The sequence below is a fragment of the Ursus maritimus genome, unplaced genomic scaffold, assembly GCF_017311325.1.
Source record: "Ursus maritimus isolate PB19 unplaced genomic scaffold, ASM1731132v1 scaffold_35, whole genome shotgun sequence".
In the NCBI taxonomy this organism is placed as follows: domain Eukaryota; kingdom Metazoa; phylum Chordata; class Mammalia; order Carnivora; family Ursidae; genus Ursus; species Ursus maritimus.
In genome coordinates this window covers 1,798,660-1,822,034 of record NW_024426119.1, presented here as the reverse complement: position 1 = coordinate 1,822,034, position 23,375 = coordinate 1,798,660, and the positions used below count along the sequence as shown (strand labels likewise).

The 23,375-nt window shown below is 46.6% G+C and overlaps 1 protein-coding gene across 2 annotated transcripts in view; it reads left to right on the top strand.

Annotated features, from left to right (window-relative positions):
- SCG5 (secretogranin V) overlaps positions 1–17,095 on the top strand; it is a 53,118-nt gene extending 36,023 nt beyond the window's left edge. Inside the window, exons 3-6 of one of the 2 annotated variants that reach the window (XM_040620430.1) lie at positions 1,796–1,945; positions 5,718–5,827; positions 12,783–12,836; positions 16,518–17,095. In XM_040620430.1, the coding sequence (XP_040476364.1) occupies positions 1,796–1,945; positions 5,718–5,827; positions 12,783–12,836; positions 16,518–16,613 (410 nt within the window). In that variant the 3' untranslated portion in view covers positions 16,614–17,095. Of the gene's footprint in view, positions 1–1,795; positions 1,946–5,714; positions 5,828–12,782; positions 12,837–16,517 lie in introns of both variants that reach the window. The other variant, XM_008702280.2, reaches the window with a different exon arrangement.
- The last annotated feature ends 6,280 nt before the right edge of the window (positions 17,096–23,375 follow it).

Sequence of the window (23,375 nt, the reverse complement as noted above, 5' to 3'; positions counted from 1 at the left end):
ATAACAAGAGCAGATCTGACCACAACAACATTAAAAACTTATGTTTGCAAAATATTGCTATAATAACCGGAATTCTGAGTCAGAGGAAATGGGAACGTGGTTGCAGGAGAGGTAACAGCCAAAGTCTTGTTATCTTTACTGTGTTAAGTGTTCACGCAAATTGATGAGAAACATTAAAATTCCAAGAGCATAAACAGACAACTTGCATAAAGAAATTAAAGCTAGTACAGGGCACCTGGGCACTTAGGTGGCTCAGTCAGTTAAGCATCTGCCTTTGGCTCAGGTCATGATCCCAGGATCCTGGGATTGAGCCCCATGTCAGGCTCCCTGCTCAGCAAGGAGTCTGCTTCTCCCTGTCAGTCTCCCTCTGTGCTTTCCTTTTCTCTTTCTCAAATAAATAAATAAAATCTTAAAAAAAAAAAGAAAAGAAATTAAAGCTAGTAAATAAGTACATGGAAATATATTTGACTGAGCTGGTAATCAAAGACTTTAAAAATAAGACAGTAATTTTTCTAAACACCTTTTAAATTAGCAAGGAAAGCATAAAAATTATTTTTATAAAACCCAGGGCTAGTAGAGATGTTATAAAAATGGTATTCTCATATTTTGTTGATCTTATTTTATAAATTGGTACCTCCTTTTCCAGGTTGGAGAACAGCTTGGCAGTATAATATAAAGACCCATAAAAATATTTATGGCCTTTGACCCAGTAATTTGACTTCTGGGAATCTATCCTGAGAAATATTAATCCAAAATATGGAAAAAATTAAATTCCTGAGAGTAAATTGGGAAACACTAAGTGTCCCACAATAGGGGAATGATTAATATGTTGTGGTACAGCCGCTGGATAGAAAAACAACATAGCCATTTATAATTATGTGAGGAGAGACCACGCAGCCACATGGGAAGATGCTTGTGCCTTAATATTAAATAAAAATGAATAAACAAGTATAAAAAGATATGCAGAGGAGAAAGGATTGAAGTAAATATATCAAGTTGTAAATGGTGATTGTACAATGGCAGGAGAACAGTGACTTTTTTCTTTTTCTTTCTTTCTTTCTTCTTTCTTTCTTTCTTTCTTCTTTCTCTTTCTTTCTTTCTTTCTTTCTTTCTTTCTTTCTTTCTTTCTTTCTTTCTCTTTCTTTCTTTCTTCCTTTCTCTTTCTTTCTTTCTTTCTTTCTTTCTTTTTCTTTAAGATTTTATTGATTTATCTGACAGAGAGACAGAGAGAGCACAAGCAGAGGGAGAGGCAGACAGAGGGAGAGGGAGAAGCAGGCTCCCCGCTGAATAGGGAGCTGGGAGCCGGATGCGGGGCTCAATCCCAGGACCTGGGACCATGACCAGAGCCAAAGGCAGTCACTTAACCTACTGAGCCACCCAGGTGGCCCTTTTCTTTCTTTTTTTGGAAATGTGCAGATTTTCAGCCTATTCTCATGCCTGGCTGCAGTTGCCTCCCTGTCTCTTCCCCTACCCTGCCCCCAAGTGCCACTCAAGTTCCAGCTTGTCCATGAAGCCCTCCCCATCCTATTAGCCAAATGAAATTCTCCCTTCATTGTGCTCCCATGATGCTGTATTAATATTTCTATTAGGACACGTATCTAATGTGCCTTGTGTGGAAATGGTACATGTGCGGCATGTGTCTGTCCCCACAACTAAAGTTCTAAGCCCGAAAGGGCAGGAACTATTCCATTTCTTATTCTCTTTCCACAGTATAGATCACAGTGCTTTGCCTGAGTCAATATTAGTTGAAATGAATTTAACTGCACTGAAGTGAACTACTCTGATTTCCTGGCAGGTGGAGCTCACGAAGGTCTTCAGCACTTGGGTCCTTTTGGCAACATCCCAAACATTGTGGCAGAGTTGACTGGTGACAACATTCCTAAGGACTTTAGTGAAGACCAGGGCTACCCAGACCCTCCAAATCCCTGCCCCATTGGAAAAACAGGTAAGGGGCATGCCCTTGGGTTCTCATGGATGGTAGAGTCTTTGGGAGGAAATTAAAAATTCTAACATCCGCCACAAATATTCTGAGAAATAGTATTTCTATTCTAATGCCCCCCTATGTATTTGGAGGTAGAGTGGAAAGAGAAATTTATTCGAGAACCCTCGGCGTGTTCTGGCGATCAGATACACCCACATAAGACCCCCTTGCGAAAGCTTTACCTTCAGTCTCTCTGCCTCTTTAGGAATTGATGCTTTTTTTCTGCACCTGCTACTCTTTTAATACAAGTGGAGAAAGATTTTCTTCTTTTTGCTTTTTCTATGATACAGTTGCTGCCCACTTTAGTGTCTTTGGAACGCACTAGTCTGTGGATTATACATGTCCATCCTTTTCCTCACTGCCTTTGACAATTGACATTTTAACCATGTCAAAAACAGCATCTATCCTGAAATATTTCTTTGGGATCAGGCGGTGGCATGAGAGACAGGGGGTCCAGGAAGATAAGAAGTTGGTTAAGGGAGAAGCTTGAAACTTTCTTTGCGTCTTGTGTCTCCCTCTCACTTTCCTACTCCCTGATGCCAAAGAGAATGAATGATGAGTGGACTACACTTAACGGTGGGCCTTGAGCAGCTAACCTTGGTGGTTAAGAGCAGTGGCTCTAAACTCAGACTTCCTGAATTCAAAACCAAGGTCAAGATATATGACCTTGAACAAGCTAATTAACCAATTTGCACCTCAGTTTCCTCATTGGCAAAATAGGGGTTATTGTGGCAATTAAATGAACGTATCCATGTTAAGCGCTCAGCACAGCACCTCGCACAAAGTAAAGATTCATTAGATGGCATCCTGATTAGAATTAGTTTCGCGCTGGTAGATAACGGACTGCTCTTGCTGCGCTTGTGTTAACTGCTAGCAAGAACAGTCTTTTTCCCCAAGCCTACAATAACAATAGTTGGTATTTATTATCCCTGCTTTGCATGTAGGGATGTACTTAGCAAGTAGCTGAGCCAAGACTCCAACCCTGGTCTACCTGATTCAGGACCGTGTGCTCACCCACCATGACATAGTGTCTTGCTCTGAAAATTGTGACAGTATTGGCCCCTCATATTTTCTTAAACACAATGCAGGCTTTCTCCGAAAGAGGCTTTTCCTGAAAGATACTCCTCCTTTCATTTAGGGTAAGTGTCTGTTTTCTCTGGGGCACACAGCCTCCGGAACAACCAGAGTAGTAGGATGTAACGAAGCCAATGTAGAAATACCGGGCCGACGGCAGGAAGACCGGAATCACTGCACAGAGCCAATCGCTGCGGCCACGTTGTCCGGGCTTGTAGGGTTTGGGATGGGTAGGAGGAAAGACCAGTGCAGAATCTGAAGAGCCGCAGTCTCCAGGAGGATTTGGTTAAACTGATTAGATATAATATGGTACACACAGTAGTTCTTAAAGTGCGGCCCCAGGCCCGGCAGCATCAGCGTCACCCAGGAACTTGTGGGAAATGCAGATTTTCAGGCTTTCCCCCAGGCCCACTGAGTCAGAAACTCCTGGGGTAGGCCCCAGAAACCTTGTTCTAACCTTCTTTCCATGAGATTCTGACACATACCAAAGCTTGAGACCCGTTGTTGTAGGAGATTAGACAGAGTTTGAGCCAAGAGATCCGAGGTCTAGTCCTAACTATGGTGAGTCAGCCTACCTCCTCGCGCCTCAGTTTCTTCATTGGTAAAAAGAAGACATAGTCAGTGCCTTCAAAAACAGAAATGCGGTTCTAGGCTGTCCTAGGAAAGGAAAGTGTCCAGATCCGTGTAATCAAGCACGAGCTCTGTGCACACAGGAGCTCTGAGACGGGGCAGCCCAGGGGGCTGATGCAGCCACATCAAACGACAGCTCCCAGACCCTTTCTCGTCACACATTGTCTGCCATTTTTCCTCGCTAATCGGCCACTAAACGAACATGCTTCTCCCACTTTGTTCTACCATTATTTTCATTCTAGAAAGGAAGTCGCCAGCTAAATTTAGTCGTTATTTGTAAGAGATTGCTTGAGGTATGCCTCAGTGGGAATCATGACGCCGCACAGTTGAGCAATCCAAGAATAAAACCTTGGCTTCCCCCTCCCCTGCCATGCTCTCTTCTGAATCCCGGTCCAGCCACCCTGGATAGAGCCGCGGGACGCAGAGAAGGTGTCCTCAGGCAGAGGATGCGAATCCCAGGGCATGTTTTCAGGCCCTGAGATACTGCCGTTCCCAGAGCAGGGCGATATCTCTACATCGCAATCTGGGCCCACTCGGAAGTACTGGAGAAACAATTATGAAAAGCTTGTTAAGCTGCCATATGCAGACTGCCTGAACTCTCTGGATTGGCTCTTTCCTACATGGTAATTGCTGTAGATGAAGAAGTTAGATAAGCGGTTCCCTGAAAAGTGGGGAGCCACGTTAGGGGGTTGTTTGAACCCAATGACTCCCACGCAGGCTTCTTGCTGTGAAGACACTGGATGCTTCAGGCTGCTGGAAGGCTTCAGAGCAGTCTCAAGAGACCGGCCTATCTGGCTGGTTCTCGTGGACTCCTTTTAGCATTGACTTTGATGCCTCATTATCCCTTTGCAAAAGGACTCTCTTTCCTCCCCCCAGCCCTGTGCAAAATTCACGCTCCCTCCTCTGCCACCCACCCTTTGAAGCTATTGTCTAAAAGTACATTAGAGATAGAATAAAAGAACTTAATTTCAGAGCATCACGTCTCGTAATGATAGGGCTTAGGTCAAAGCAGCAGCCAAGTGGGATAACCTTTCTTGGGTTTGATTGAAAGACATGCTTTCTTTCAAAGAGCAGTCAGGGTATCGATTGTCATTAAAGACAAATGGTGGGAAGGGAGCTAACGCAGAGTGAGCCTGTTACGTGCAAGGTGTTCTGTGTGTGATCATCTGTTTCTCACAGCTACCCAGTAAGGCAAATCCTTGATTCTGCCCCTCTCGTAGGTGGATAAATGGGTTTAGAGAGACAAAGTTAATCCCCCCAAGGAATTAAGACCATCTGTCACTCATGAGCTGGGATGGGAACCCTGAGCACAGGTCTGACTCCAAGCTTACGCCATCACCGCTATAACACACCTTAGTACGTCTGGTGATGTTGTCATTCTTATGTAAGGTGCTTTCTCCAGGAAGCTGAAGTTGTTTCTAAAGAGCTCACCCAAGAGAAAACACGGTGAGTCATGCAGAATGGAAGCACACTAGTTGAGGAACTATTCGCTCTTAGATAAAAATGATAGTGGTAACACAATAGAAGGTTATTTCTCGCTCATGTGAAGTCCTGCTGGAGGTGGGTAAGGGTGGATGGTTCAGCAGCCCAAAGTGCCATCTGTGCTCTTGACACGTGCCGGTCACGGTTGCCCTGGTCGACAGCGTGTAGCGAGCAGAACAGCAGACGGGGCGGGGGGCGGAAGAGGAGATCATATAGGAGGTTTTTATGGGTCAGGCTTGGAAGTGGAACACATCACTCCTGCCCGCATTCCACTGGCACAAACTCAGGCATATGACTCCACCTGATTGCAAGGCAAGGCTGGGAAATTAGCCGTGTGCCGAGGGGGAAAGGGAAGTGGGTTTGGTGAGTAGCCAACCAGTCTCTGCCACAGTTGGGAGGAGGAGTGAGAGTTTGGGATGAGCAAATTCCAGAATGACTGATGTGGACAGATGCTGATCTTTGGGTGTCTAGTTGTTTTTAATAAATTCACTCTTAGAATAACAATAGGTGCCTCGGCCGCTCCTCAAAAGCCTTTTGCTGTTTGCAGCAGATGATGGATGTCTAGAGAACACCCCCGACACAGCAGAGTTCAGTCGAGAATTCCAGCTGCACCAGCACCTCTTTGATCCAGAACATGACTACCCAGGCTTGGGCAAGTGGGTAAGTCCAATCTCAATGACTAGTAGATCTTGTACTCTGATATTCTGAACGTACCGATGGCAGGGATGAGTGATGTGGGTGGGGTGAGAGAAGAACAACTGTTTAGAAGCTGATTTTTCAGGAATCTCTGGTTGAGAGGGAGTTAAGTAATTACCAAACCACATGCATGTCTAGGATGCAAGATACCAACCCATCCCAAGAGTCAGTGACCTGAACCCATCTCAGCAGCTGTAGTCTCCAGAGACTTCGACTCTGGGCTCCTCCACAGCCTGTGTCCTAACACATCCTAAAGTCTCGCCAGGCTTTCACAAAGGTCATAGAGGAAGTATATGGGGGTTTTTTGTTTTCGTGTTTTGTGGGTTTTTTTTGTAAAAAAAGGATACTGAGAAAATTTGCAAATTCTCTCTCTAGACTGAGGGAGATGATCTCTGCAGGACCAAGGAAAAATGATGTCAGCAGCTTAGAAACAGGGGCGCCTGGGTGGCTCAGTTGGTTGAGTGTCCGACTCTTGGTTTTGGTTCAAGTCGAGATCTCAGGTCCTGAGATCAAGCCCTGCATCAGGCTCTGTGCTCAGCATGGAGTCTGCCTGAGATTCTCTCCCTCCCCCTCTGCCCCCCCCACTCATGCTCTCTCTCTCTCTCAAATAAATAAATAAATCTTTAAAAAAAAAAAAAGAAGCTTAGAAACAGACCTATGTAATTCTGCTCTATAGAAAGAGAAGAAAATTTCCAAAATGTGGAGCAGTGAACTTGCTGTAGTACCAGGCAAGGATCTCTAACTGTCCGTTAAAGAAATGGTAGGCACTTGGAAAGAGAAATCCTCACCATTTGGTGTAGGTTAAAAACAAGTGTTGTCGATCTGACTATACTCTTCTACTTGCCGGTGTTATTCCTTTACGGGTCAGCCTGATGAGGGAAACGGAGTGAACAGGGTGCTTTTGGAGCTCAGCAAAGTACTTGGTGAGCTCTTGCATGATGTCCTCTTGGAGTAGGTGGAGACATGCCGCCTCGGCAAGAGAACCTCACCAAAAGGGGGCTTGTGAAAGAGTCCGTGTCAATAAGGAGGGAGACTTCCCGTGGTACCCCGCGTGTTTGGCGCCACCCCACTGCACATCTTTAGAAACGTTTGTCATAGAAAATATAGAACACGTACTTACCAGCCTCTCAAGCGACGACACAAAGTTGGAAGGGAGAGCACTGAATGACAAGAGTCAGGATTCAAGAAGATCCCAGCAGGCTCGGACAGTGAGTCAAACAAGATCAAACTGAATGGGGAGAGAGCTGTGCTCCTGTGGTCGGGCCTATGTAATCAGATGCTGAAGCCCCATGAGAAAAGCGGGAGAATACTAAGGAGGGTTAACCCATGGGTACGTAGCAGGTCAGTACATCTGTGGCATGAGTGAGTGAGCCTAAGGCTTTCCAGAACTGTCAGTCCCTGCTCAGCTCATTGCTGGCAGCTGACCTTGCTTCCTTCATTACTGGGACCATCGTAGTCTTAGGACTAAAATCCCTCCCTTCCCTTTAGACTGTTTTAGAGAGAGATGCCTCCCCTCTGAATCACCACTGCCTTTTTCCATTACCCTTGCTTTAACCTTGCACGGAGTCCATTCCTTCTACCCGTGATGTGGACACATTTCCCATCTTAAAACACCAGCGCAGTTTTAATTTTGCTTCCTTCAAAATGCATTAGTTCTATTTCTCTTCTTTTTCATAAGTGGTTCTGTTAGGGAGACGTGGTTTGTGGAGCCATTCTGAAGCCTCCTGGTAGAATCTGGACGTGTTGAATAACATAGGCAAACATCTCTAGGTTCTTGAATAGGAGACTGGACTCATGGAAGTCTTCTGTGAAAGAGGCTGTTCTGGTGCCATATGGAGGCAAGAAAAAAAATATCGGAAGCAATTCCAGTTATGAAGGCCATGGCTGTAGTGGGTTCAAGTGAACCTTACCGATGTGATGAGAACCCACAACATTTCGAAGGCGGCTGGGGAAGTAACTAGAGCTGGTATATGGTACAAATAGAGCATGAGGACGAAAGAAGAGCCGTGTCGAGTTTATGGGAAACAGCATGAACTTTTCCTCTTAGAGAAGTTTTTCAAGGATGGAGTGAAGAGGAGAGGGAGGTAGGAGGGAAAGAGGGGAGCAGAGAAGGTGGGAAAGAGTAGGAGATTACGGAGGAGCCCTGGGAAGGACTCCAGAACTGAGGGGCGAAGTGTTGGCAAACAGAAGCAAGGGCCAGGTTCAGCAAAGAGCAAGTGGAAGATACGGAGACCGCTTTGTCCCAGGCGCAGTGCTCGGGGCGCGATATACAATAGTCTTCAAAACATGGGACTGGTCTTCCATGAGGTTACCGCCTCGTGGTTGAGAGGACATGCATGAAAACACAATGAACCCAGCGTAGCGCTGTCCAGCTTCATGTTCTCACTGTCCCGTGAGCACCCTTAGTCCTAAGACGACGATGGTCCCAGTAATGAAGGAGTACAATTACTGGCAAAGAGGCAAGAGAAGGGCAGAGTGATATCCAAGACGGAGGCCTTGCACGGCCACCTGTACGATGGCCTGCGAGGAAGTTGAAGGTAACCCTGAAGTGTGAGGGGAGAAGGTACCCCGAAGGACTGACTGGTAGGCTGGAAATGAGCAAAAGCGAGCAGGGGAGAGACTGAGAAAAGTGTGAGTGAGGGCAGCGAGCCCTTTGGAGGAAGCAGGAGAGATGGAAACTTCTCTCTCGCGAACTTTCCTTGCCTCCTCTTGAAAACCTGGACAGATTACTATTACAGATCAATGATCAGGAACAATGTTTATACACCTTTTATCATCTGTAATTACGTGTTTATTTAAACTTAAGTTTCTCTCGTTTATTTTCTCATTACCACCTGGCACTGAAACATGATTGGCTTGGTCCTTTTTTTTTTTTTTTTAAGATTTTATTTATTTGCCAGAGAGAGAACACAAGCAGTTGGAGAAGCAGGCAGAGAGAGAAGCAGGCTCCCCGCTGAGCAGGGAGCCCGATACAGGACTTGATCCCAGGACCCTGGGATCATGACCTGAGCCGAAGGCAGACGCTTAGCCAACTGAGCCACCCAGGTGCCCCAGTTTGCTTGATCTTCACATGTGTGAATTGAGTACAGTAGTCTTCCCGTATCTGAGGGGTATTTGTTCCAAGGCCCCCAGTGATTCCTGAAACTGCAGAGAGTACCACACCCAATGTATACTGTTTTTTCCTGTACGTACATGATAAAGTTTAATTTATAAATTAGGTACAGTAGGAAATTAACAGCAATTAATAAAATAGAGCAATTATCATAATATACTGTAATAAGCTATATGAACGTGGTCTCTCTCACTCTCAAAATATCTTTATCGTACCTATATTACCCTTCTTGTGATGAGACGAAGTGAGGCGCATAACGCGGGCACTATGATGTAACATTAAGTGACCACATGTCAGAGGGTCATCTGCTTCCAGACCGTGGTTGACCACCAGTGACTTAGAACCGTGGCAAGTAGAACCACGGATAAAGGGGAACTACTGTATGTCTTGCTTTTCTGCGCTGGGGTTGAGAGGCCTTCCTCATGGTTTACATATAAGGATGGTCTCAAGCTTGCCCTAAACTCAGCTGGATTGTAAGTTAACAAAGTAATGGTCTTGCACAAGACAATGGCACACAACACCGTGATTCCTTATATGCTAATAACATTTGCCTGTTTTTGACATTAGCTGGAGCTCGGCTAGGTCCTTAGCAGTGATTCATATATTATAAATATCAGCGTCTGCCTTGTTTCCTGCATTACTTTCTCTTTGTTAATGCATCAAGACACATTTGTTAAATGCACGTCACATGCCTTCCAGGCCCTCCGTTAGATGACGGGAATGACAATGAAGAATAATAGACATTGTATTTTATTATATGGTAGTAAATAGTCCTATTTATTGAGCACCTACTGTGTGCCAGACGTTGTGCTAAATACTGTACGTGAATTATCTCATTCGACCTGCCCGTCCCGATCATTCCCATTTTACAGATGAGAAAATCCAGGCTTAGGGGGGTAAACTGGACCATCTGATTCCAGGAGTTCCTTAACAACTGAGTTCTTATCTTTTCATGGCTCGTGGCTCATAATGCATCCTGTACAGGGGTCCCATCGCGTCCTGTCTAGGACTGGCTGCCTTTCGGACAGTGCACATGTCCCCGGCGTCGAGTGGCTATACCCAAAGACTGGCCATCATAGGTATCAGTCGCCCCCTGAGCATAGTAATTGCTCACTGCTACTCTGGAAAAAGTTATCTCAAAAAGCAAATGTTTCTCCCTTCCAAGCGCTTTTCATCAGCCCACTGGGGTGAGTAGGGTCTCTCCCTTCCCCAGAAGCAGCTGATCATGGCCAGAGCCTGAGCCAAGAAAGAAATGGGGCAACAAGGACCCTCTCTGCCTTTCTTTGTCTTTCAGGACCTCAAACCAGTTGAAGAGCCGAATGCTCTTCCCTTGGGGTTTGCCTCATGTTTCCATGTGATTAGCCTTGAGTTGTGCCTTTCTGAGATGTTCCCCTTAACTGTTGATGTCAGGAGACACGTGATGCTACTTTGTCCCAGATTTGGTGGTGACCTGGTCTAAGTGATGTCAGCCAGATTTCTCAAGTGTAAAATTACTATTGTTTCCCTTTGAAATTAATAATCTGTGGTGAGATACTTTCAGGTTGTATAAATGTTCTGTCCCCATTGAACTCGCAGCCAACAATTTTAGTCTTCATTGATGATACTCGCTAGAATCAATGATAACTATGGTATTGTCAAACGGTGATTTTTAAACTGTTACTCATTCTACATTTTTATTGGCTGGCATTCTACTCTAAGCAAGGGTCTCCCCTCTTCCTCCATTTATTCATTTATGTATTTAAAAATTTGTTTATTTCTTATCACTATGGATTCGCGGATTCCTATTATTACTTACTGAGGTGTTCAGACTGTCCTAGATTTAGCCAGTGGGGCTCTCCGAGCCGGCTTCTCTGTCCTTTTGACATGACTCATCGGTTTCTGAGCAGTTCTTACTTTATGTCACAATTAGATAGTCCGGCTTCATTGATCCTCGTACTTTCCCTGCCCTAGCCCTGGAATCAGACATTCTCTGAGAAGTCTCCCTGGTTCCATTTAGGAATGGAATTTGAAACCAAGATCTGGGCAGTTGTCCAAAATCTTGATGGCACAATGGAAAGCCCTTTTTGTGAACTTGAACCTGCTACTCACATGGAAAACAGGCCCACCCCACCCCATCTACAAGGAATGGGTGTCTGGGGAGGGGCTGCTTTCTTCTGGTTCCTTTCCTAGACTTCTCTTACCCACACTGTACCTGCCAGTCCTCGCCTCTAAGTCAGGAATGCCCCAGCGGGGAAAGCATCAGTCGGCTAATCCCAACCCTGGCTCGTGGGCAAACCCAGGCACCGGCTCGGAGAGGGAGACTTGCCAGACTTTTTGCACTTCTTTCTGAATGAAGGCTCTGCATCGGAAGGGTCAGCCCCGCAGCCTTCCAAGGAGACGCGCTACGACGATACCGCCTTCGCCCTGCTGATGGCGCCGTGGAGCTCGGCCGCGGGCTGCCGCACCCCTCCTCCCGGCCCCGTGCCCTCCCACCCCCTCGGGCCGCGGACCTGGGGTGCGCAGGAAGAGCCCCGGTCCCGCCCGCAGCCCCCAGCCCCTCCGCAGCGTTGGCACGAGCTAGCGGACGTGCTCTGCGCAACGGGAAAGCCGGAGCACGTGCTGGTTCTTGGAGGGTGTGAGCCGCCCGTCCGCGCGCCTCCCTCCCCGGGTTAGACCGACCAGTGCCCCAGCGAGAGCGGCAGCGAGGCCGGCTCCCTGCGGAGTCGAGGTCGGGCGGGGTAGATGTTGATGACATGAAAATGACCGAGCTCGTTCTTGGCATTTGCCGTTTTCATTTCCAGATCTACCATTTAAAGAAAAAAGTCTCTATATCCGAGCAGTTCAGAGGATAGAAGTGTTGTATAAACTTGTTCCTTAACGGAACTCTGTCATCTCTTAAAAACAAAAAAACAAAAAACAAAAAACCCCAATGTCAGTATATTTTATTTAGAGTAAGATGAATCATCTCTCTTATACATTATTTCCCTTCCGATGGAAAAAAAAAAAAATCGAATTAAAAAACCAACACAAGTATGTCCCCCCAATGCCCCTTCTCCCGTTCTGCCTTCAGACGAAGTGTTCTGTCTTTTATAAGCTCAGAAGAGGAGAAATCTGTGGCGCATGTGTCTGATGTTCTCGAGCTCATTTAAGCCCACTATGTGTTTGAAATACAACAATATGTGGAAACACTTATACAAACTGTGGTAACGGAGCCCGCTTTTTTTCCCCCCCAACATAGCTTTCCTTCTGCCAAGAAGTTTTTTGGCAGTTTTTAAAAGGTTCACTCTATTAAAAATGTTATAGACCAAATGGTTTTCCGATTGTCTTGACTGGGGGCACACACTGACTGAAGCCACAGGAGGAAAGGTCGCAGAAGTGGATGTCTCGTTTATTTACATAGAGGATTGTTATGAATAGTCAGACACTCCTCTAGAGAACAGTTTATGTGCAGAGCTCATAAAAAGGGAGTTGGATACAAAAGTAAAACGAGATAGAACTGTTTGTTTTAAACAAAGGCTGTTCAGAGCGAGGAGCTGAGTGTCCAGGGCCCCGGGTGTTTTAGAATGTCGTATTTTCCTGTTTATATGATTGTTGGTGACACTGGTGGGCCTCGGGGCACTGCAGAGAACTTTATTAAAAGCTACACAACCACCAGCTTTTCTCTTGTGGTCTGTCTTTCTGACATGACATTCCTTTCATCTAGCTTTGTTTCCAAAATATGTGTATGCAAATATCCAGGGGGACACACCAAGTATTGCTTCTAAAATAGACGTTCACCAAATTTGATCCGTACTTGCGCATTTGTGTTTTCTTTTCTCCCCATTCTAGAACAAGAAGCTCCTTTATGAGAAGATGAAGGGAGGACAGACACGAAAGCGGAGGGTAACGTGTGGCGGGCTGGGCTGTTGGTGGGAGCTTTCTGAGTGTAACTCACCGTCTGTTGTAGGAAAATAGCCGAAGCCTCTCCCGTGCCATCCTGGGAGGGCACGACTGGGGTCCCGGGGAACAAGGGTCACGCCCTCGGTTCCTGCCGTGCCGTGCCCACCACTTAGCACGGGGTTCTTAGCGGAGCCCTCTTTGGTGGCGATCGCGCCACCTCCACTGCATTCGCGAGATGTGGATTGCATCCCTCCCCTGGGTGTGGGAATTCGGGAAGCGCATGAGGGTGTCTTTCCTCAGAGGGGCTCTGGGCCGCTGGGGGCAACTGCTCACACATCTGCACCAATTACATAAACACACAAGACAGGAACAAGGAAGCGCTTGGTGAACTCAAGCTCCGGGCAGTAATTTTGAAGGAATGTAGGGGCCAAGATGAGATGACCAAACCTCATTCCTCCTACATACCTCTTACTTCGCCTCGCCAGACTGACGTGAAATCCACGAGATCTGTTACATTGGTTTGCTGGCTGGTGAATTTGCTGGCAGACTTAGGCATCTCCCATCTCAGGGCTGCCCATGGCGACACCTTGGGCTGGGTGTTGTGCATACAGCCGCTGCAGTGCTGCCCCTTGTAAAGCCTGGTGTCAGGTTTGCTCTCAGTGTCCGGTGCCTTTTGTGGCCTGGAGACTGAATCAGTGATCAGTGTCTGTTCTGATCACCCGTTGGTGCCCTCGTGGACAGAAGCGCCTGGCCCCTGCCTTCTTTTTCTGATCGGGTGGAGGAGAAAGTTCAAGTCCTGTCCTTCCACAGCCTAGTGCTGCCAGAGGGTCCACCGTGTTGGTTCAATAGACAAACCAAACCGTATACCCAAGGCCACTGACTGTTTATTTAGAACAGCAAGTGCCTGGATCCTGGCAACATCTGGGGATCTGGACAGTGGTGGCTGCGGCCGTTCTGCATGGTTTTGCCGAATCTGGTCAAGGTGTAGAATTCTGGGTGCAGCATTAATTCACAGGCCCCCGCAACAGAAAGTTCCAAGCCCCTGTGCTGCCTGACAAGATACAAATGACACGTGGCCAGGTTTCCATTGAGAAGCAGAGTTGTCTGGAAACATCTTCTTCTGGAGAGTTCAGAGGGTTATTAGGGGTTTTTCTTGGGTGATTACAGTTTCCGATGGCAAATGGTGGCAGAAAGGGTCTGAAGGGTGTAATGTGGTCTTGAGAGAACATCAAGAAATGCTATTTCAGGAGCTCAGAATACACATAATTTGCCAGTAAGACGGCTTGAATGTCTCCCCATGGCACCACAAGAACCTTTCCAAATAAGACCAATGACCGACCCAACATGAATAACTTAGCAGGAAGCTTTAATTGTCTCTATTTCCTGGCTCACCGTTCCTTCTGCCCTGACTTGGTTAATGACCGTGGGTCAGGATTTAGGTCATGTTTCCATGAGACCCGTGATTACCAAAACTCAGAATTCTGGCTAGGACACATGTTATAAAGGATTGTACTTTGGCCTCAACTTCCTCCACATAGGAAAGGCTTAGAATTTATGAAAATAAGGGTCATTTTGACCCAGTGGTATCAAGTTCTTCCCATTCTCAGACAGCTCCAGAAACTCATGGCCCTGCCATTAATCCTGGCCCTCTCAGGACTGCAGGGGGAACCAAACTAGCTTCAGGTGATGCTTCCACTTAATCGAAGACTTTACTCACCTCCTCGAGTGCGCCGATCACCAAGGCTTTCTCCAGCGAAGCTCAGTGTCTGCTGTGGATTTCCAAAGGACACCGGAAGCAGGAATCTGATCCCAATGGTTCTTCCAGTTATAAAATGGGGAAAATGTCCTCTCTGTAACCTGGCCCGTCTCTCTCACCCAGGAGAGAAGATAAATGTATAAGTGCCTTGAGTTCTTCGGAAGATAATTAAAATCAAGTATCATTACTATTATTCGTCTTACATCTAAGATTCAATACTAATGAACATTTATCAAAAAAAGGTCGAGTGATTGCTCCCTTTGCTTCCTCATTAATTGACTCCCCCTGCCCTCCAATATTTGTCATTTTCCGCGTCTGGGCAGAAGGACTTGCTCCTGTGAAAGTCCCCTTACCAAGAGGGATCCTCCCCAGAGTTACAACCAAATCCTAGATGGCTTCATGTAACTCTCTGTATTCGCTCAAATCCCACCGAATTCCAAGTTGCTTCGTGAGTCAAAAGGCCAATTCCCCTTTAAGTGATCACCCTGGCAAACTACAACTGTCATGATGTATCTTGTTAATATTTGAAATCTACTATTTATCGTATTTAAAGGGTCTATCAAACTTTTATTCCCATACTTGATAAATGTGAAAATCTCATACCCTTTTTAATGTCTTAGAATTTTCAGAATAAATACTGTTACTAAAAAACAATGAAGATATTTTTGGTATTGAGTTCACTTTTTCAGTCTACGCTTGCTTCACCCACCTGGAGATTCTAACATGACTCTCTGGAGTAAGCCAGGCCATTCTAGTGGACAATCTCTGATATAAGAAGTATTTTCGTTATTTTAAGTATTTTAAAGATGCCTTCCCAGCACAGTACTGTGTTTTTGTGACATGATGAAGACATCACACACTTTGTAATTCTCAGCTTGTTTGTAATGCATTTTTGCTGGATGAGTAGGGCCTTTCATGATTCATGCTCTTAGCTGTGAGAATGTGGAAGGACATTTACAAACACTAAACTCAGGGTCCATTCCTTTTGGAGGATGACCTGCTCACCCTTCAAAAGAGCCGAGGCAGACAATGTCCCAGTGGCGAGAGAGGACCCCCCCCCCCCACGCTGAACTGCCGCCGTTCATTCCCGGGGACTTGGGATAGCTGACCATTTGTAACTAGAGCTTCTTCCTGACATTTTTTTCAGTTACCGGAAGGTGAATTCAATAAACAAGTATCTTCCAAAACTTTTGAAACTTTTTCTGCTTGCTAAATACTGTGTTGTAAAGCTCCAATTACTAGTTCAACTCCAAACCTCGAAAAATAGATATGTATTAGAGAAGGACTGGAAAAACCTTGACTCATTCAGAGGAGCAACAGATGAAAGATTTAAGACTATGAAGACTTGAGTCAAAACTAAAGGCACCTTGTGTATACCTTACTTCTGTTCTTCAGCTTTTGAACTTGACCGAGGGAAGGTGGAAATGATTGCTAGGGCCGCTCAGTGGAACACTGGCATAGTCCAGCGACGGGATGTCCTGTGACCAGACCACAGACGCTAATTCCTGCTTGGTCCTGCTCTGTTGTCTTCTTCAGAACATTCTTATAATGTAATGCATTTCCATGCGCTCTCCCACTAAATAAGGCCATAGAATAGCAATGTCATTGTGTATGGGGCTTGGTATCTAAGTTAGTAGTGAGAACTTGGTAGCTGGTTCGCTCCAAATCTTTGTGCCAAAAAGCAGGAGGGAGACGTATTGCATCGGATAAAGAACTCTCCGGTTGTGTAAAAGACACACTTAGACACTTCTGTCGGTCAGACGCTGAGGCATTGAAGATGCACTGGAGTAATGATTGGGTAGGTGGTACGTACCACTGTTACCTCGTTTTTAACCCAAGAGGTCAGAAGCAATTCTCACTCACATCTGTGAGAGGTCTGTAGCTGAAGTTCACATATAATACCAAACCTTTCTTTTTTTTTTTTCCAGAGTGTCAATCCATATCTACAAGGACAGAGACTGGACAACGTGGTCGCCAAGAAGTCGGTCCCCCATTTTTCAGATGAGGATAAGGACCCCGAATAAAGTGAAGATGCTGGGTAGAAACCACACCGCCCGTTAGGCCTCGGTACTGCTTACGCGCACGTGTGATTAGAGCCCCTGTGAATGGCAGCATGTTTCTAATTTAGACTAGTATGGATGAAAAGCAGCTGTATTTTGATGTTGCATTGTCCTTCACACTGACAGCTCTGCTCTCTACTAAATTAGAATAAGACCTTTTTTCTTTTTAACTGTGGCTCTGCAATGGGCATTAAAATTAAAGTGTACAGCTCAACAGCTGTAAGAAGCAAGACTATGACTGAGATAGCCTCAGATTTCTTGCAGTTTGAAGTGGGGTTTCGGGCTGCACTCTTTTGGCCAAGTCTGTAAGAAGCTGGCATTTGATTTTGATTATGTAGTGCACCCAGCCCTTGGGCGTTGTTACACATCAATAAAGAAGACTGTAGTCAAGAGGAGGAGCGGACACATCTCACTTGGCTACATCTTAATAAATGTGTATGCAGGCATTGGTGTGCGAAGCTTTTTATTTAGATCATTATAAAAACAATTGATTTGCTTACTAGAACAAACTCACAGATACGATCTTATCTGATCTTAGCACTAATACTGTGGAGTAAGTGGGGGCTGGCACCGTATCTCCATTTTACAAATGGCGGGACCGAGACTCCTGGCCTCCATGAAAAGCCGGAACTGGTGTGGTCAGTACGAGGTGACTGAGGTCTTTGACTTTGAGTTACCGTGTTTATTCAGCAAATATCGGGTTTCTACCACATGCCAGGCACAGGGCTGGGCTCTGTGGGTGCATCGGGGACTCGGGCTGACACCACCAAGGTCCTCAGGCAGCAGAGCCTACAATCCGGGTCACAGAGCGTCTCTCGGTGAGCACAGAGTAGGTCAGTCAATCCACGCCTCTTTTCAAGGACGGAGCGGCCGGTGCAGGCGCGCTCTCCTGCCTGTTTCTGAAAAGGTGAGCAATTTTCATTCAGCTGAGTCCTCCCAAGTCGGAAAGCCAGTGTAGTGGAAGGCCGGCAGGATTCAGGGCACCGGTGAGAGTGTTTCCGTGCCCTTTACCACTCCTCACTGTAAAGAAGACAACAGTTGCAGGCTTTGCTATCCCTGGCCTCAACTCCCTGGTCCATAAGAGGGAGACAGACAGCAGTGAGAAGGCACTGAGGGGGGAAGATGCAGTGTTCTTGGTTTTAATTTTAATGAGTGCACATTAAGTCTAAATGTCAGCGATTTATGTAATAGAAACAGCCTGACCATCTTTAGTTAGCGTGTGAGTCTGTTTTGATCATTTATAAAAATCAAGAAAGGCATGGGCACCTTTTTCATAGCAGGGACGTTGTTTCTTGGGGGCTTCCACAGGCAGTTTCCCCACATTTCAGGATTTCCGAAGCACCCTGGCCGCCTGATTCCCAAGGATCATTCCACTTGTCCTAGAGCCCTTCGGAGCTGAGGGCTTAAACCGTGAGTCTTGGGTTTTCTTGGCTTTTAGTTACCTTTCATACCAGTTTTAACTCTCGTAGAAAAACCAAAGGCTACCTCTCTTTTTCTGAGATCAGACAGAAGGAAGGAAAAATGGCTCAAAGCAGACGTTTTGCGGTCATGAAGAAGGACGTGTAGGTGAAGCAGGAGGAGGTGAGGCCACTGCCTGGGTTTGGCCCGTTTGCCCTCAGATGTGTTCTTTGTCCTGTTGTTGTCTGAAAGGCAGGCTGGGTCTCCAAGGCTCTCTTGTCAGCTGACCTCTGCCCACGTTTAATGTGAGGTCACGGAGAGGAGAGGGTGAAAGAGTGGGAGGAAGCAAGGTATTGTGTGTTCTCTCCCAGCAGCTGCGTCTTCTCTGAGGGCCCATCTCCTGCTAGGTGAGCATGGTGTCCAGGCTCCAGTCATGTTGCCTCCTCCCTCGGTCCCTGCAGCATAAGGAGGCCGTGGCTTCTGCCATATTGTTAATCGCCAAGTTATTTCACCCACCCCTGCATGGCTTCCTGGCTCTTCCATCACCTGCGTAACCAGATTTCCATAGTCCTTCTGTTTGAAATCTTTAGAGCGTTTTCTGTTTTCCTGATTGGACCTTGCCTGATAGAGTCATCCATTGGGGGAATCAAGAATCAAGTACTGTGAGAAAAATTTAGAACGACCAAGGTGGAGAACAGATAGGATGGTACTTCTTGATCATTCACGTGAATGTTATGCACTTGGGGATATTGTTAACAACGCACACCCTGCTGCAGCAGGCCCAGGAGAGGCCCTAGATTCTGCATCTCTTGTAAGTTTCTAGGTGATGCTGATTCTCCGGGCGCACGAACAGCATTCGAGTAGCACAGAAATAGGGGAGTAGGAAAAGATTAATGGAAGTGGGTGAACTGCACCGGGAGACCAGCTTAACTTCGTCTGAGTTTATAAGGACCCTGTGAGCATTGCCACTCTCAGCACCTTTGGAAGAAAAGCAGAGGGCAGATGAGAGTGAGCCCCGTGGTAGAACATCAGCAAGTCAAAAATCCTAAATCCCCGGGGAAAGCAACACTGAGATGCCCTGTTACAGATGTGAGACTTTGTTATGGATCGGGCTGAGACCAGCGAGTGGAGAAGTCAAAAGAACACAGGAAATGGTGTGGACCAAAATAAATCAAGGAGTTGGCAGTTAGGGGAGAAGATGAGTTTGGATTCTTGACAGAGGAAAATTTTCAAGTGACAATAAATGATGTCTCAGCTGGGACAACTACGAAAATGTAGTTAGAATGAGTGGAGCTAAAGACCAATGGTCTTGAAGAAATAGAATAACCATGAGGTTGGGGAACAAAACACAGAATCATCAATGTGAGAGGTAAAGTCTTCAAGTTAGAGAGGGGAAGGTCAGGGTACCCAGGTTCTGTACGAAGTCAAAGCTGCACCACAAGCTTGTAGAGTGCAGGGTTAAGCTGAGATCCAGGATCTTCTGACACTAACTGGTATTCTGAGTGCCTATGCATATACAGTTTTTTTCTTCTTATAAAGTTCTAGGTCCTCAAAGGGATCTGTGACCCTCAAAAGGTTAGAAATCACTATCAAGAGTAGCGGTGTGAGCCACGATGGCAGTCACTGAGGAGTATAAAAGTTTGTCATGAGGGGCCCTTGAGAAAGAAAGAAGAGGACGAAAGAACTTCTCTCATGTAGATTTCAAAAGGAGCGTGTCATGGTCCATCATTATCAATGACTTCTATCTACAACAGTGGGTGAAAAACCAAGGGGTCAATTCCTAATGGATAGATCAGGCCAGCAGCATCTGAACCCACCGGTAAATCAGATTGAAAAGAGGTAGATATTATGTGCCTCCTGCTATGACTAATAAGCAATGTCAACACAATATTCTTGCCATAACAATTTAACCTGAACCTCTAGATTGAACTCTTTGCCAATAGCAAGCACACGGAGTAGAGAAACACGGTAAACACACCGCTGAGAAGCAATCACAAAAAGCTAGAATGGGGCAGACTATGGGACAAGTGACCTAGCTTTTATCAACGGATAAATGGCAGGAATTGAAACAAAAAGGGGCGGAGGACTATTATAGATTTATTTTTTTTATTTTTATTTTTTTAAAGATTTTTATTTATTTATTCGACAGAGATAGAGACAGCCAGCGAGAGAGGGAACACAAGCAGGGGGAGTGGGAGAGGAAGAAGCAGGCTCATAGCGGAGGAGCCTGATGTGGGGCTCGATCCCAGAACGCCGGGATCACGCCCTGAGCCGAAGGCAGACGCTTAACCGCTGTGCCACCCAGGTGCCCCCTATTATAGATTTAAAAAAAACCTTAAGAGACATAACAAACCAAATACAATGTGTGAGTCTTATTTGTATCCTGACTCAAATCAAATTAAAAAGACAGTGATGAGACAATTGACTAGTGACAGGCTGGCTATTTGGTGATATTTAAGTGTTACATGGTATTATGGCTATATTTTTTTTAAAAAGAGCTCTCATTTCTTGGGGATAAATTCTGAATTATTTATAGATGATAAGCCGTCTCGCAGTGCCTTTAAAATAATCCATTGGTAGTGATGGTGGGAAGGGTACTGGAGGCAGAGATCAATCAAGATTGGCCATAAATTCATAATTGTTGAGGTTGGGTCATGGTACGTGGGGATTCATTGTACTCCTATCTCTACATTTGTGGTTATTTGAAAGTTTCTAAAACACCATCACAATTAATTGATTAAAATTAAGAGGAGATTGTGTATGGTAAGCACTGACCTAGAACTAACAGTGTGGGACAAGGTATAAAGCTTTACTGGATAAGGCTACGGAAAATTAATAAAGAGAATTTCCCTGGAAATTCTGTGCAGGGATGTAGCAGACGGTCTGGCAGTGGTGATGGTGAGGGGTCAGAGTGCCCAGGAGAAGATGGGATTCTCCTAGAAAGAGGAAGGTGACTCGAAGCAGTATAGAAGGGAGACCTTCATCGGACTGATGGACTCAAAAGGGCCATTTCTTTCTGGGGTCCGGGCTGCACGTATAGAAGAAACACATCAATTCTCCCGGGAGCTGGAAGGGTCACTAACTCACCACTGGGGTCTATCAGTTTTTCTGCAATACTGCAGCCAAGGATCTTTGAAACCAGGAAGGTTGCTTATATTTCTCCCCGCCACCTACTCCCCACACACATACACAGAGAGCTAAAGGAGACGAAAGAAAGAAGAAAGAAAGAAGAAAGAAAGAAAGAAAGAAAGAAAGAAAGAAAGAAAGGNNAAGAGAAAGAAAGAAAGAAAGAAGAAAAAAGAATACTTAACACGGTGGCCAGAACACAAGGCACGAGTGCTCCCGCTGGGGGCACAGGCAGCTGGAGCCCTGGGGAGCAGTGAACACAGCAGGAGGAGGACACAGAGCCCTGGCACTGGAGGAGTTTACAATGGGAGCATTCTACAAGAGAATTGCCTCCTTTCTTGCTGCCGGGAGAGAGGCAGAGAGGACCTTTCCTATTTACTCAGGTAGAAACAAAAGGCAGCAGAATCATCCTTTCCTCCTCCCCCTTTCTTTGAAACCTCTCAGAGATACCAAGCTTCACTGAGAAATGTCACAGATAACAGCCAGAGCCAGAGGCATGGGGCCCCCGGGACCAGAAGTCTCCAGTTCTTCTGTATCTGCCACAGCATCACAGGGTGATCACTAAGGTGCCCCTGCTTTGGCCCAGGGGGAACAAGGGAGCCACGAGAACAGAAACATTTATTTAAAATAGCAAAAGGGGCGCCTGGGTGGCTCAGTCGTTAAGCATCTGCCTTCGGCTCAGGGCGTGATCCTGGCGTTCTGGGAGCCCACAACGGGCTCGTCTGTTGGGAGCCTGCTTCTTCATCTCCCACTCCCCCTGCCTGTGCTCCCCCTCTCTCTGGCTGTCTCTCTCTCTGTCAAATAAAGAAATAAAATTTAAAAATAAATAAATAAAATAAAATAACAAATGTCAGGTAGATTGCTAGAAGAAGTTGGTCCTCTTGGGAGGACTGTGGGGGCAGATGTCAGAACCCTTAGGGGGCGGTGGGCGAGGGAAGGGTGTGGTTCACGATTATACTCACTACCTGGCTCGGGCACACGCACAGAAAAGACAGAAAAAATAGTAGGGAGTGTGGGTTGACGATGGTTGAGAAGCCCTGTTCCTGGGGGTCCTTCATCAAATGACTTGTGGAAGATACTGACGCAGGTATGAGGTAAGTGTGCGCGGAGAGGAGACGGGAAGACAGCCGCAGTAAAGCTAGGCCAGGGAATCCAGTGCAGCGCGCCAAGGAGAACGTTCTGGGGGTGCCATGGCGGGGTGCGACGGAGTGGTAAATAAGGACGGATGGTGGAGGCAGACGAGCCAGCCGGCGGAGGGCTGGGCAGTAGTCGCAGCTCCGGTTCAAAGCCTAGTTAATTCCACATCTGTGAAAGCCCCCAGTTCTAGACCCAGCGATCTCATTCTTACCACGAAAGTAAAACAAAACAAAGCAAAATGGTTACGGCTTTTTCTCTGGCATCCAAGAACTGCACCTGTTTAGCCAGACCTCACCTGGAGACCTTTTCTAGGGATGGTGCTGGGAGTCGGCACACACCTGTCCGTGAGAGCACCCAAACTGCAAGGAGCACCTGGTGGGCGGCTGGGCCCCCGGCACCGCGCCATCACCAAGAGCCCTCCATAAACCCAGCGGCCTCTACTGTATTCGGTAAGCGTTCAAGCATATACCTGGCAGGTGGTCCAGAATCTCCTCCCGTAGGGCTCCTCTAAACAATTGCCTAAGAACCCCGGAAACATCATCAGTCTGGAATGGGGGAGCGGGGATTGCCCCAGCGCCGTCAGCCACCGCAGACATTTCTTGCTCTAGCGTTACTGGTGAAACGTGGCCTTGCCTAATGTCTAGACTGTTATCTAATGAGGTGCCAGACTCAGGCCCCGGGGTGGCTGACGTGGGGCTCCAGAGCCGCGCTGTGAAGTTAGAACCTGCCGAAAGCCCAGGCACAGCTACTTGCTGGGGTACAGCCCAGTTCCAGGAGCACGCAGGACAGCTCTGGGATGTACCACTTCACCAGCCTCTTCCGTCGCCCTCCCTCCAAGGGCTCCTCAAAAGCAGACTAGGTCTAGTTATGCCCGCTCTCAGGACACTGGGATCCGCCACACTAGAGAAGCTGGCATTGGAAACAGCCCTTGCATTGGGCACGCGGTTGACTCTCCGCAGAGAGCATTTCTGCACGTACGAGTCGAGGATAGCTGAGATTCTTCCTGAGGTTCTGTGATTCATTCACAAATACCTCATGCGTCATGACCGTGCCAGGTGGGGAGAC